Below are 13,123 nucleotides of genomic sequence, written 5' to 3'. Positions count from 1 at the left end.
AAGCATGTGTGCGGGTACATGTGTGTGTTGTTTGTGCTGACCATGGAGGAGTTGCTGACAGCGCTTACCTCGGGTTATTTTTGGGTCATGTAGAGTTGAATAGCAATGGAGAGCTTTAAGCAACCAGCTGAAAAGAAAAAAAAATCAGTGGAGCAAACATAGTCTGAAATGACACATTCACATCACCCCCACTGCTGATACGTACAAGCAGCAAGAAGCTTCATCATATGGACCAAAGAGCAGTCTAGGCCGTGTCACTGCTGTTTCACCAACCATCTAATGTTTTTAAATCCAACTCTGAATAGAGGACTTTTTTTTTTTAAAGAGGGGGATATAAAGAGGAAGAACCTAAGTAGGCTACAGCACACAAAGTGCTCTGGAACGCGTGAAGAAAATGCAGTGTTGTGCTCTGCCCTCTGGTGGTACAATGGGAGAAGGGTGCAGAGATGCTGCCTGCTCCATCAGCTCAGGGAACGCCGTGTCCATGAACGGGCCTGGAATACTGATGCCACAGTGCAGGGGTGCAGGAGCTGCAGTCTGGCAGGCCCCAGAGAAGCACTCAGATTCATTGTCCTCTACAGAGACACAGACAAAAGAAGACCACTGACTTGTCTGTGAGGCCTTATAGTCCTAATCAATGCTGAACGCGATATGGTTGAAGAGTTTTAAGCCTCAAAAAAGCCAAAAATGTCTACATCATTTGATGCCTCGGAGGAAGAAGAGAAAATGCTCTCTGCTTGTTTATGCCTTTTTTCCACACTTTGAATTTAAGCTGAAGGACGCCCCAAAAATACTGTAAAATAAACTTCATAACAGTAAAATAAAAGTCCCAACAGCTGTGATGAAGCTCACAGTTAAACTGTAACACTGTAGCAGCACACTTGTCTGACGTCTGCATACCAGTTCAACTGACTGGAGGAATAAATACTGGAAAAGTAAAGACATCACCTCATATTGTCTAATATCCTATAACCTTACAAAATAGAGGTCCCTCAACATTGTATGTTAAGGTAGGAGAAAGATGCTAAGATACATTCGGCCACGTGAAGGAGGGAATGATGCTGAAAAAAATACTTTAAGGTTTTTCATAACTCAAATAATAAAGTAACTGAACATTGTTACTGATGAACAATGTGTGGGGATGTCTTTGATTTCATTGGGATTGTCCTGTGGTTTCTTCTAGCTGGTTGGATGGGGTTCTGAAGATGATCAATAATCAGTTACAGGTTTATTTTGATTTTAGTCATATTTATTTGGAGCATGAACTGACTGAATTTAAAAAAAAAAAAAAAACAAGACAGCCACTTATAGCCTTCAACTAAGAAGGCTTCAGATACATAAAAACACTCTAGTTAATACTAGTTAATTACTAGTTAATCTGTGAAATGGAGCAACTAACCTTCTCCCTGAAACTTGAGACTGCAAGGTTTGGAACGCACTGGGAAAAATGGACATTCTACCAGACTGTGAAATAAATAATTTGAAAGTTTTGCCTGTTTGTTGTGTCAACCAGTACCTTCTTATGCTCTAAACAACGAGCACAAATGAACTGCGGACCTTTTTGCATAATGATGTGATCCATTTCTTAACTGTTTTTCTTTTTTGGTTTCTGATGGCAGATGAATTTTGTAGTGTGACTCATGTCCTGCCTGTTGCTGTGTGATGGTTCAGATGTTCATAACACAATGAAGTGTAAAATGTGTTTGAGAGTATCAGGATAATCGCATACTGACGATAATACAGAATGATTTATCGATACTGTGTCAAAATTGAACTTATAATATTGGAAATAACTGCTTTATCACAACTGTGCTACATCCATGCATGTGCATTTTAATGTAACCACACAAGAAATGGAAAAGATGAGGTCCTGACTGATTCTGTGTCTGTGTCAGAAATAATTAGGAGTTGGGGTTTAGGGTTCTTAGTGAATATACAGTATATCTGGGCTTTGGAGTTCAGGATGTCCTCCTGCATCCGACAGCTTGGTCCTCACCCTTTATCTCCACACACTGTGACATTACTGCTGTTTGTCACATGCCAAATACATTTTCTAACCTTCATGTTGGAAATTTAGCCAGGAGAGGAGCCACAAAAACACATCCTTAGGCCCTGTGAAAGCTACAAAGCCAAGGAACATGCTGCTACAAAATACTCTTTTTTTTTAATTTGTGTTGTATTTTTGATTGGAGGTTAAAAATGATTGGAAAAGGCTCTCCATAACTTTATAATGGAGAGATAAAAAACATAAAAGTATAAAAGCAAAAACTGGAAATTTTAAATGTTTGGTCATTTTGGTGATAATTCTTTAGAAGTTTAAACATTAATAGTCAGAAGTAGAGTTTGGTAGAGAGAATTTGTTTTGTAAAAGTGCTTCGTGGCTTTATTTAGATTTGATCATTACTGATGAAACAGTCTACATGGCGTCCATCAGGTTAGCTTACACACATTACAAAATCCTGATCACTGAAGAGAGACGCATCGCCTTTTCCTTGAAGAGCCCTGCTACCTTTCATCTGTATGCAGATACAGAAAAACAAATGCAGAAAGCCCTGATTAAGATGATTAAGATTTTCCAAAGTTGGCAAAAAAAATTTGTGTAGGAGCTGAAAGTAAGAAAAGGACGAACGTAACAGGTTTTAAAGGCTTTCACGAGATTAATAAATACAAAAAACTGTTGATCATGTATCTGTTGAAAAAGGGTCTTAGAGGGATAAAGCAGTGTGAGAGTCACTGTTGGACCAGTTGTTGCCTGTGGCCTCCTCCGTGTGTAATAATGGTCCTGAGCGTGTGGTCGTCCCCTCCGACAGTCTGTCCTCCTGTCAGACGCCACGCCACGGCGCCACCCAGCCACTTCCCCGACGCTGCAGGACGGCGTGCCTCTGACTCTCTGCCAGCCGGACGTTGACGATGCCAGCAGGCACACCAACACACAGTTGCACACACCTACTTATATGTGCAAGCAACTGCGCACACTCTCACACACTCACATAAATCAAATGCTTGGCCCTCCTCTCCACTGTCCCAGCATGCACCCTGGTTACCTGGCTGCTGTCCCACTAAGAACAGCTGCTACCACAAGACTGGACTGGAGGTTCCACTGCATGGTAGCTCACACACACATGCATACACACAAAGAATCACATAAAAGAGCCACAAACAGTACTGGCTTCATTCATCCCCAGCTCTGATGCAAGCTCATTTCAGGTGATGGAAGACTAAACCAGAAGGTAATAACTTTTTATGGGAAGATAATCAACAAAAACTGCCACAACAAACAGACATAAGCACAAAAAGATGATTATAAAGATACAAAAAACCAACAACAACAACAACAAAAAAAGCAAAAACAACAAACAGAGGAAAAAGAGACAGAAATTGATACAAAATAACCAGATTTGTTATGATAATAATGTATGCAGAATTAATGTAAAAGACACAAAATACACACAATTGCTAAAACATTGATACAGAGTGTCCACATAGGCAATAAAATGACAATGAAATAACATAAAATTACTGAGACACAAACAGGCACAGATGTATAATTACCATTAAAGGATGCAAAGCAATCAAAGACCGCACAGATAGAAAATAAACCCAGCTTGATGCAAAATGACTAAGAAGAGATACAAAAATTACCACAAAACACAAACAGTTATAACAAATAGGCAAAAATCACCACAGAGATGCAAAACAGAGGCCAACTGATTCCAATAGTGAGTAAAAAGTGAAACAGAATAACAATATGATAGAACGTGGAAACAAAATGAGAAAGTGGTGCAAAGTAACCAAAAACTGATCCCAAATTATAAGGAAAATATATCTTTTTTGCAAAGGACCTAATCATAACCATAAAATTTTGCAAGACGACTGAGACATAAAGTAAGAGAGAAGAAGAACAAGCACAAACTAACAAACACGGCCCAAAAGCAACGTCCATAATGTGACCTGACCACAAACAACTGCAAGTATGACAAATATGTGTTTATTTCTTTTAGTCTGGTGTGTTGCTCGTCTGTAGGAGGGTCGAGGCCTTTTCCATGCCACAGTGCAGCCGTGTCTGCTTTCTTAAATCCTTTCCTACCTGCTTTCTTCATCCTCAGCTCTAAAGAGAGCTCATTTGAGATGATGTAGGACTGGACTAATAGAGTGAAATGGTGCAGGGAGGGCTTTATGAAAAGTGCACAGAGATGCTGTTTGAGCAGATGCACGGGGTCATAAAGTTAGTGCCTGCTGGGACACCTGGACTCATCTGAATGGGATACAGGGAGCAATTAACGGCATTATAATTCTTGCCCTTTCAGCGTCACATTTAGCGGGGAGGCTGTGGGGGGGTGGGGTTACGTAAAGCCGAGCTCTGCCACTGCTTTGATCTGCAGCGCTGCTTGTGCTGCAGCAGGGCAGAGGTCAGAGCCCCCGGAGGTGATTATGTAAGAGCAGGCCCATCTCCATGACTGTCCTCTGGCCACAGTGACACGGGGCTTCAGCATGCTTCCTCCTCCTGCTGCTTCTACATGTACATCAGAAACACTTCACCACAAGTGTCCTTTGGAGGATGTGGAACTGCTTTGGTAGAGAAAATGTCAAATTCTTGAAATGCGGCTGAACAGAGAACGATCGTACGTCAACTCTTTGGGCTTTCAGGTTAATAGGACGTGGGAGGGACCTTGAAAGTCTTCACAGTAGATCCACATTTTTGCTAAAAGTGCTTAATATTATGCAGGGATGTCTCAGAGAGGCGTTTTGGGGGCATCTAAATGGCCTGTAGAACCCTCTCAGGGTCTTCCTCATTACCAGCGGAAGAGGTTTTTTCAGTTTTTTAGCAGTGATGAGTCGGACTGGATGATGCTGGGGCTTAATTACCGTACAGCAACTGCTCGAGTTCTGATGTCAGCTGAATGCAAGCATTACAGCTCAAGGACACATATAGCCTGTTAAAACATGCCATGTTAGCGAAATTCTGTCTTTCCGTCCATCAGTTCTGCATAGGTGGCTGCTCTCATCACAGCTGACGCCGACCTTTTCAGCTGCAGAGACGGGACGCACTTAACAAGCTCAGTGGGCACATGAAATTGTACGTAACTCACTGTATGTGTATTCACTCATTCCCTGAAGTGTAATGACGTACACTCTGTTCATTTTCATTCTGCTTTATGAGATTTTTTGCACTTTCAGGCTTCTTCACCTTGAAGTTAAGAGGTTTTTTGTTTGCTTTGCTTTGAATAAGGTCTATTCCTAACACAAGCTTTAGAAATGTTCACATTTTGTTCTACAACATGAGGTGTGGAAGTAAATACTTCACCTGCGAATTGTGAAGCTATTCCAAAGCTGTGCCAGAGAAGGAGTTTCATAACAAGATAATGACACTAAAAAGGTTTTCAGGGACATTCAGCGTCATCACACCATGGAGATGGTGACCTTGAAGTCAGCATTGTGTAGTTTATAATTTTTCTTCTTGCCATTGCATTTATGTGTCAAAAAAAATCACGATATTATCAGATTATCTTGTTGAATAAAATAAGTATCATAACATCTTTTTTCCTCACTGCTTATTTTTGTGATCAGCTTGTGGAAAAATCCAACCAGCTTGTGTAGTGATGGAACCAGGGCTACGCTAATTTCTGTTGGCCTTGCAGTACTCTCTCTGTACCCACCAAACTACTGAGTTTGGTGAATATTTGTACACGTCATTATTAGTGGGGATGCCAGGTTCACAATACAACTACTTGCATTGTGTTGTTTTTCCTGTTCATCACTGTGTCGGGCTGCTTTAATCCTTCACTCACTGGCCACTTTATTAGGTTCAACTGCTCATTAATGCAATTAATGTATTTTATTGACCAATCACATTGCAGTAACTTGGTGCATTTAGACGTGAACACATGGTCAAGATCACCTGCTCAAGTTCAAATCAAGTGTGGGGAAGAAAGGTGATTTAAATGTCTTTGAATGTAGCACAGTTGTTGGTGCCAGACTGCCTGCTCTGATTTAGAAACTGCAAATCTTCTGGGATTTTCTTGCACAACCATCTCCAGGGTTTACAGAGAATGGTCTGAAAACCAGAACATATCTGGGTGAATATACTTTGTTAATGTCAGCGCTCAAAGAAGACATCTCATACACCTTGTATAAGCAGTTCAGGCTGCTGCTGCTGGAGGAATGATGTTGGGTGCATTTTCAGCCCTTAGTAGCAACGGAGCATCACAGCCTGCTTTTAGATTACAGTGTACATCATGTTCCAGTAGTTTCCAAAATGATTTCTTGGACCTGAAAATGAGTTCACTGCACTGTTATGGCCTCCAGTCACCACATCTCAATCCAATGGGATGTAGTGCAACATGAGATTTGTATCCTGGATCTGCAGTGATATCCTATCAGGACCATCTCATTTCTTTGTTCCAATTATTTTAAAGCACTTCTGATAGAAAATGCAAGCACAACTCAGTACAAGTATACTCGAAGTGACCAGTTAGTAAATGTGCAAGGTCAACTTCATTCACTTAACTGCACATCTCAACCATCATTTGAATTTAAATTATTTGAGGCGACTTGCTGCGAGATGCAGCCCGTTTAGTTTACCTTAAGCTTTTGATATAACACCTGTTAGCTGAACCCTGTCAGCTTTTCCTTCATGTCCAAAATGGCCAGGTCTGGCTGCAAACATGGCAGCTGATAAAAGTGCAAATTTCAGGCCTCGAAATAGAATTTCAGCACCTGTTGATATCAACGTAGCAACATAATAGCTGAAGTTCTTACTTGTAATGCAAGCTCTTTTTGTAGCTTAATGTATGTTAATTAAAAAAAAGACAAGGCTGTTATTCCATCTTTTGTTTTTATTGAACAACTCTGCAGAACAGAGAAGATGGTGACAGTCAAAGTAGCAGAGACATTGTAGTCCGGGACTTTAAGCAGTCTCTTCCTTGGCAATGCGGTCTTTCTTGAGGGGTCCCTGTGGAAAAGAGAAACAGAACCATCAATCATGTGACAAAACTTAATGGTCTTCCTGTTGGCTCGAAGCAGACGTGTTCCCAGAGAGTGAACAGGGAGCCAGCACAGAGAGGCACTGCTCCCCTGCCTCACTGGAGCTCACTGTGGCACTGGAATGGAACCCAGAGTTCATACTGAAGACTGAACCAGGTTACGAACAGTGCAGGACAACTCAAAAACTAACTGCCGTATTACAAAGCTTTTACTTTCAGGTGGTCAATCTTTAAAGGGGAACTTATTGGACTCATTTCCAGCTTCACCACTTTATTCATTAATTCTAGAGTAGCTTTGCATGGCTCAGATCAAAATCATCCGCACACGTCTTATCCTGGGCCTGTCGTCTGCTTAACCAGTCTGAAACTAGCCATTATAGAACAAAGTCTTACCATGAAAACTTTCTTTTCCTCCACGGTCTGGAAGCGACCATGACCGAACTTGGAGGTGGTGTCGATAAACTTGAGGTCGATCTTCTCCTGGGCACGACGGCTTGTCTGCACCAGCAGAGACTGGAGGGAGAGAGAACAAGAATCAAGTCTTTATATCCCAGAGCTTGCTTAACCAACTTTGTCTAAGAAAAGAAAAATCCTCCTAGTATGAAACTGGTCAATTAGCACAACTAATTGCTTCACTTTAGTCTCACCTTGCGCAGAGTCAGCACCCTCTTCTTGGTCCCCACAACACAGCCCTTCAACATGACAAAGTCATTCCTCACTTCTCCGTAATGGACAAATCCACCCTGTAATTAAAACACAAGGTCAATCACAGCTTCCAGGCTGGAGTGCTGACACAAAGTACAGATGTATCTAAGATCCTACCATGGGGTTGATGCTCTTGTTGGACAGATCGTACTCTGTGGAGGCGTTGTTCTTCACCACCTTTCCGTCCTTCTGGTGGTAGCCCTGACCAATCTTGTAGATCTTCTTGTTGATCTCTGTGCGGTGGTGGTAACCCTTCTGACCAGCACGGGCCACAGAGAAGGCCACACGGGCAGGATGCCAGGCACCGATACAGGCCACCTTACGTAGACCACGATGGGTTTTGCGAGGCAGCTTCTTTGTGTGCCAACGGCTGGTGACACCTAAGAGTTGAGACATTCGGTCAGCGTCATGATAAATTCAGGTTCAACCAGCAGCTGATGCTGTGAAAGAGGCTCAAGTATCTTACCCTTGTATCCGTGACCCTTAGTGACACCAATGATGTCGATCATCTCGTCCTGGGTGAAAACTTTGTTGACAACCACAGCCTGCTCCAGCTTCTCACGGGCCCAGTCCACCTTATCAGAGATGGTGCCTCCGTTCACCTGCACCTCCATGAGATGAGCTTTCTTCTGCCTCAGGGGCAGCATACGCATCTGCAAAGAACAAAGCCTGGTTAGGACAGAAAATATGCAGTGCTCAAAAGCACACCGATAATTCTAGCTATGTAGTCTCAGAAGGAAGGCAGCATGGAAGATATCCTCATAAGTTTCGGGCGCCATGCCTGACGCGAGTTCCGTGGTCTCTTCACTGACAGACATTCAAGAAAAATCAACAGAAAATCAAGGGAACAAACCAACCTGTGTGTGGCAAATGACACGGATGACCTGGCAGTATTTTTTCATGGCTGCAAAGTCTTTCTCCAGCTGCTTCTTGCCCTCCTCATCCTGCCATTTCTTGCAGTATTTAGTGAAAGCCTTCTTCTTGGACTTGTACCTGAGAGCATGAAGCAACACATAGGTTGGCACAGGTCCTTCATAACCCCCATGAGGGGCAGCGGAAGAACGCAGTGCATAGCTGCTTGCCCTGCCTCCGTGTGGACAGAAGGGCTGTATCAGCTAGTGAGGGTTTCGGCTCATGGCACAGTTTCTAAGAAGCACTTTCCACTGGCCAGAGGAGCCCGGAGCTCATCAGGGCACGGGGCACCTGAGCGGAGCTGCCACAGAGGGCCACCGTGATGTTAGACTCGCTCAGTGAAAATGCAGTTCCTAACATTTCCACCAGCAACTAACATCTGCTTCAAGCACTTTCATTGCAACGGGATGAGCTTCATTTTGTCCCCAAGACTCACCAGTTCTTGTAGAAGCGACGCTTGCACTCATCACTCATGTGCTCAGCGAAGACTGTCTTGAAGGAGCGCAGACCACGAGGTGTGTTGACGTAACCCACAACACCAACCACGATCATGGGAGGAGTCTCCACAATGGTCACTGCCTCAACCACTTCCTTCTTGTTCACCTCTGTAAGAGAAAGCGTTGATTAATTTTGACTAATAGTTGATATAATCAGTAACTTCTTCAACTCATTAGATTTGTTTACTCATGGTAGAAACTGCGCTCAGTGCTCGACATTCAGCAAGGGGCTATAGACCCATTCTGTCCGCCCGTCGAGGGAATCATCACAGGCAGAACACCATAACTAACCCTAGACCTTTTTCACTGCAGACGAGGCTTGTTTTACAAAAAAAAATTAAATTAAAATGAGAATGACAGCCGATTAAACTTATTCATGTTTTTAGTTTTAAAGTATCTGTATATTGTAAGATCCCCTAGGAAGGTATTAAATACTCACTTCCCATAGATATAAATGACCATCTACACAATTAGTATCATTAATTACATTTTCTTTGTTATAAGTATTATTACAGTGATATTTCAACAGAACCTGCCAAATAGTGCTTAATCTGCCATTAATGGCAGTCACTTATTTTTTCTCTGGCTGTCAAACTTTCAGGAAATAATTTAAAACTGCGTTTTTCTTTTTAATTCCAAACTTTAACACTAATGCTGAAAAAGGAGGCGATTGGTAGCTTTCATTAACTTTACCACCATCAGCAACAATGATCAAGTTAAGATGCATCGTCATGCATTTATTACACTTGCTTCTCTTGCAGACAGAAGCTAAAGTTGCTACTGTGAAAAAGGTCCAATCACCAACTATGACTTCTCTTTTTAAATTCGAGGGTTTGCTGTATTACATTTGCAGTCTAATTGCACTTACTTGAGCCAGGTCTGTCCACCTCCCGGACGATGTGAGTCATGCCGGCCTTGTAGCCCAGGAAGGCAGTCAGGTGAACGGGTTTGCTGGGGTCATCCTTGGGGAAGCTCTTGACCTTACCGCGGTGACGACGACTCCTCTTGCGGGGCAGAAAGCCCAGGGATCCGTGTCGCGGAGCCGAAAACTTACGGTGGGACTGCCAAGAGTGAAGAAGAAGAAAAAAAATTTAATCTTGTGTATCCAAGAAGTGTCCGTTATACACACGGTTCCTAGCACCTGTGAGGTGAATTTTCCACCGAAACCAGCGTGGACTCTCATTTACCACGCTAGATTCGACGTGCTAGCTTAGCTAACCGCCTTTAGCACTTCGCAGCGTGCGGCTGTCAAAACCGAATCCACACAATAGGAACCCTAGCTTTAAGACAATCCATTTTATCCACAACTTTAATAAAATAAGTTACTGGAGACTGAGGCGGTAATAGGCAAAATAAGTACGGCCTAATTAAAGCAGCCATTTTGGCCCCAGAGTCGCTCAACACGCATACCGAAATCTTATATTTGGGATGAAAATAGCAGTGAAATCTACACAAGACTGTCATAAAATATACACTGAAATCAAACTGCATTTCTTATACATGTCAAATAGGTGGGATGCATGAGATAGAAAATGGATTGGTGCTCAGAGTACAAGCAGCAAAAGAGGATTACTCACCATTTCGTCTCCGATCCGATTGAAAGAGGCCCGGTGACGGGCAAACTGCCTGTATATACCAGAGCAAATATCGCGAGAGTCAGCGTGAAAATCTTCCAAGAAGCTCCACCCCTGGTTGGTAATGAGTATCTGTAGTAAAATAAATAAACCACTAGATGCCGCTGTTTGCTTTCACAAATTTTGCGTTACGCTCATACACAGTATGAACAATCTTTTATGTTATACTAGTCATCAGTAGCGGTTTTAGATACGGGCGACACGGGCGGTTGCCCGGGGCGGCAACCGATCGGTGCCTATGACCCCGAATGTCATAGGCACCGATCGGTTTTCTATCGCCCATTTGCTGGGAGTAAGGGCGCCCTTCGTTTGCGAGGTGCGCCTGCTGCTTGCGGCGCAGAGAGGAGAGGGCGGGGCGGCGGGGGATTCTCTGACCGGCTGGAGCAGCATCTAATAACCAACTCGCAAAATAAAACAAAATAAAAACAAACCAACAAACACGAAAATACCAGACATTATAATACAGACTTATAATTTGCACCGATGTTTTTTTTCGAAATTCTATACACGAAAAGTGAGCGCGAGAGCCCTCGGTGCACCTCCTTGCTGCTGAAGTCAAAGTAAACTTTATTGTCATCTCCGCTAGAGTCCAGTATATAGAGAGACGACAAGGCTCCAGTTACAGCAGTGCAAGTAAACAAACAATATATATAAGAAGAGTAAGAAAATAAATATACACTTTAGGACTCGAGATAAAGGGATCAATAACAATTTAAAATTTACAGTTTGATGATTTAAAGTCTCACACACAACCCGTCGAAAAGGCCGGCTGCTTCCAAATTTCATTTATAATGTTGTAAATCCAAGACCATTATGTATTCATGATTTGAATCCTGGGTTGTGTGAAATCTCAGAAATGCACCCTAGACAAAGTGAATCTGTGAACTAAGGTGTAGGTGTGTTAGATCATGTTGTGGTGATCCTTGGGTTGAGGGATGGGTGTTCATACTGGAGTGCAAAATTAAAACCAATGGAAGATGGACAAGAAAAGTTCAAAGCCATCAGGTCCTCAGTTTAGAAAAAAGAGAAAAGCAGAGGAGGAGAAACGAGCAGAAGATACAGGTAAGCAGATGTGTCATTGGATAATGGCAGGACATCCTGAAACAATCAGAATCAGAATACTTTATTAATCCCTAAGGAAATTATGTGGGTTACAGTTGCTCCAAGAAGAAATGGTAAAAAAAAAAATAGTAACAGTAACAGACTAAACTCCAAACAATACATTATGTTACAGATTTTAATATTAATTAGTCATTGTCAATTGTTGATTTGTCCTGTTCTCATTGTATGACGAATTATGATGGCTGTTTGGTAGCCGTTTGCATACTATGCATACTCTCTCTCTCTTCATATGTGTGTGTGTGTACAACAGCTTTATGTTAATGTACAATCCTTAATATGTTTTGTCTGTGTGTTGGGGACTTATTAATATTTATACAAGTAGAAATAAGCATTTATCCTTATGTTTGCTGCTAATGTGGTGAGGTAAAATTTGCGGTTTAATGAGGAAGTACAAGAAAATATTCTAAGTCGGATAGTAAAATGCAGAAAGTAAACAGGAGTACTGGGAGGCTAGTTGCATACAAATAGAGAGAGGTGGCAGAGGAAAAGGCTTATAGCGAGTTGGATGTGAGGGTGGAAGCTGTAGTGCCTCTTCACCTCACTGTACAATACCTTGTGCAATACTTTTTGTAAATAGTCAATGGTGCAATAGACTCAATACTTGAAATGTGCAATTCACTTGTATTTTTATTTTTATTTTTATTCCTATTTATTCTATTTATCCCCTTCGTATATTTTATTTATATTTGTCTCTGTATTTATATATGTGTGTGTGTGTGTGTGTATATATATATATATATATATATATATATATATAATATTCTGTAACTCTGTAACTTCTGTTGGTGCTGTGCTTTTTGGAAATCGAATTTCCCAGAGGAACCCACCCGAGGGATTAATAAAGTTCATCTTTAAAGTTTATCTTAACTAAGGAAGATTAAAAGGACTTCTACTGACTGGCTAAGAAGAAACGGAAAAGCTGCACGGCAGGATAGGCTAAGGAGATGGAAATGCACTAAAAAGTGAGGAGTGTCTTGAAAAGATGGAAAGAGTATTTTGGAGGAGCTGATGAATGAAGAAAATGAGAGAAAGAAGACAGACGGAGGTGCCTGAGGAATGGAGGTGAAGTGTACCATTGCTGGAGTGGGTGGAGCGGTCAAACAAAAGTGTAAGCGAAGGTTTACTAGATGGTTGTGAGAGCTGCTGTGATGGTTTGGAGATGGTGGCACTAATAAAATGTCAGGCAGCAGAGCAGAAGACTTTATGATTTTCATCAGCAGTGACCAGAATGGAGATTAGAAATGAGTACATCAGAGGGAGAGCTCAGGTC

The 13,123-nt window shown here is 42.0% G+C and overlaps 1 protein-coding gene and 2 non-coding genes across 3 annotated transcripts; all 3 read right to left on the bottom strand.

Moving 5' to 3' along the window:
• Nucleotides 1–6,816: 6,816 nt before the first annotated feature.
• On the bottom strand, nt 6,817–10,823 carry rpl3 (ribosomal protein L3). Its single transcript, XM_086290072.1, has 9 exons — nt 10,675–10,823; nt 9,966–10,158; nt 9,037–9,205; nt 8,546–8,681; nt 8,155–8,341; nt 7,806–8,068; nt 7,631–7,726; nt 7,377–7,496; nt 6,817–6,952 (listed from the first exon to the last, which is right to left on the bottom strand). The coding sequence occupies exons 1-9, from the start codon at nt 10,675–10,677 to the stop codon at nt 6,908–6,910; spliced, it is 1,212 nt and encodes a 403-aa protein (XP_086146198.1). The 5' UTR covers nt 10,678–10,823; the 3' UTR covers nt 6,817–6,907.
• Nucleotides 7,024–7,156, bottom strand: LOC147333108 (small nucleolar RNA SNORA54). The gene has a single exon (XR_015128972.1). It is a non-coding gene; the product is annotated as a small nucleolar RNA SNORA54 (small nucleolar RNA).
• On the bottom strand, nt 8,413–8,504 carry LOC147333107 (small nucleolar RNA U83B). Its single transcript, XR_015128967.1, has one exon. It is a non-coding gene; the product is annotated as a small nucleolar RNA U83B (small nucleolar RNA).
• Nucleotides 10,824–13,123: the final 2,300 nt, after the last annotated feature.

Source organism: Aulonocara sp. 'chitande type north' Nkhata Bay, linkage group LG4, assembly GCF_057382095.1.
Source record: "Aulonocara sp. 'chitande type north' Nkhata Bay isolate Kocher_YH1m ecotype deep benthic linkage group LG4, A_spYH_male_GT1.1, whole genome shotgun sequence".
Classification (NCBI taxonomy): Eukaryota; Metazoa; Chordata; class Actinopteri; order Cichliformes; family Cichlidae; genus Aulonocara; species Aulonocara sp. 'chitande type north' Nkhata Bay.
Note: the sequence above shows the minus strand (reverse complement) of the source record. Positions and strands in the feature narration are given on the sequence as shown.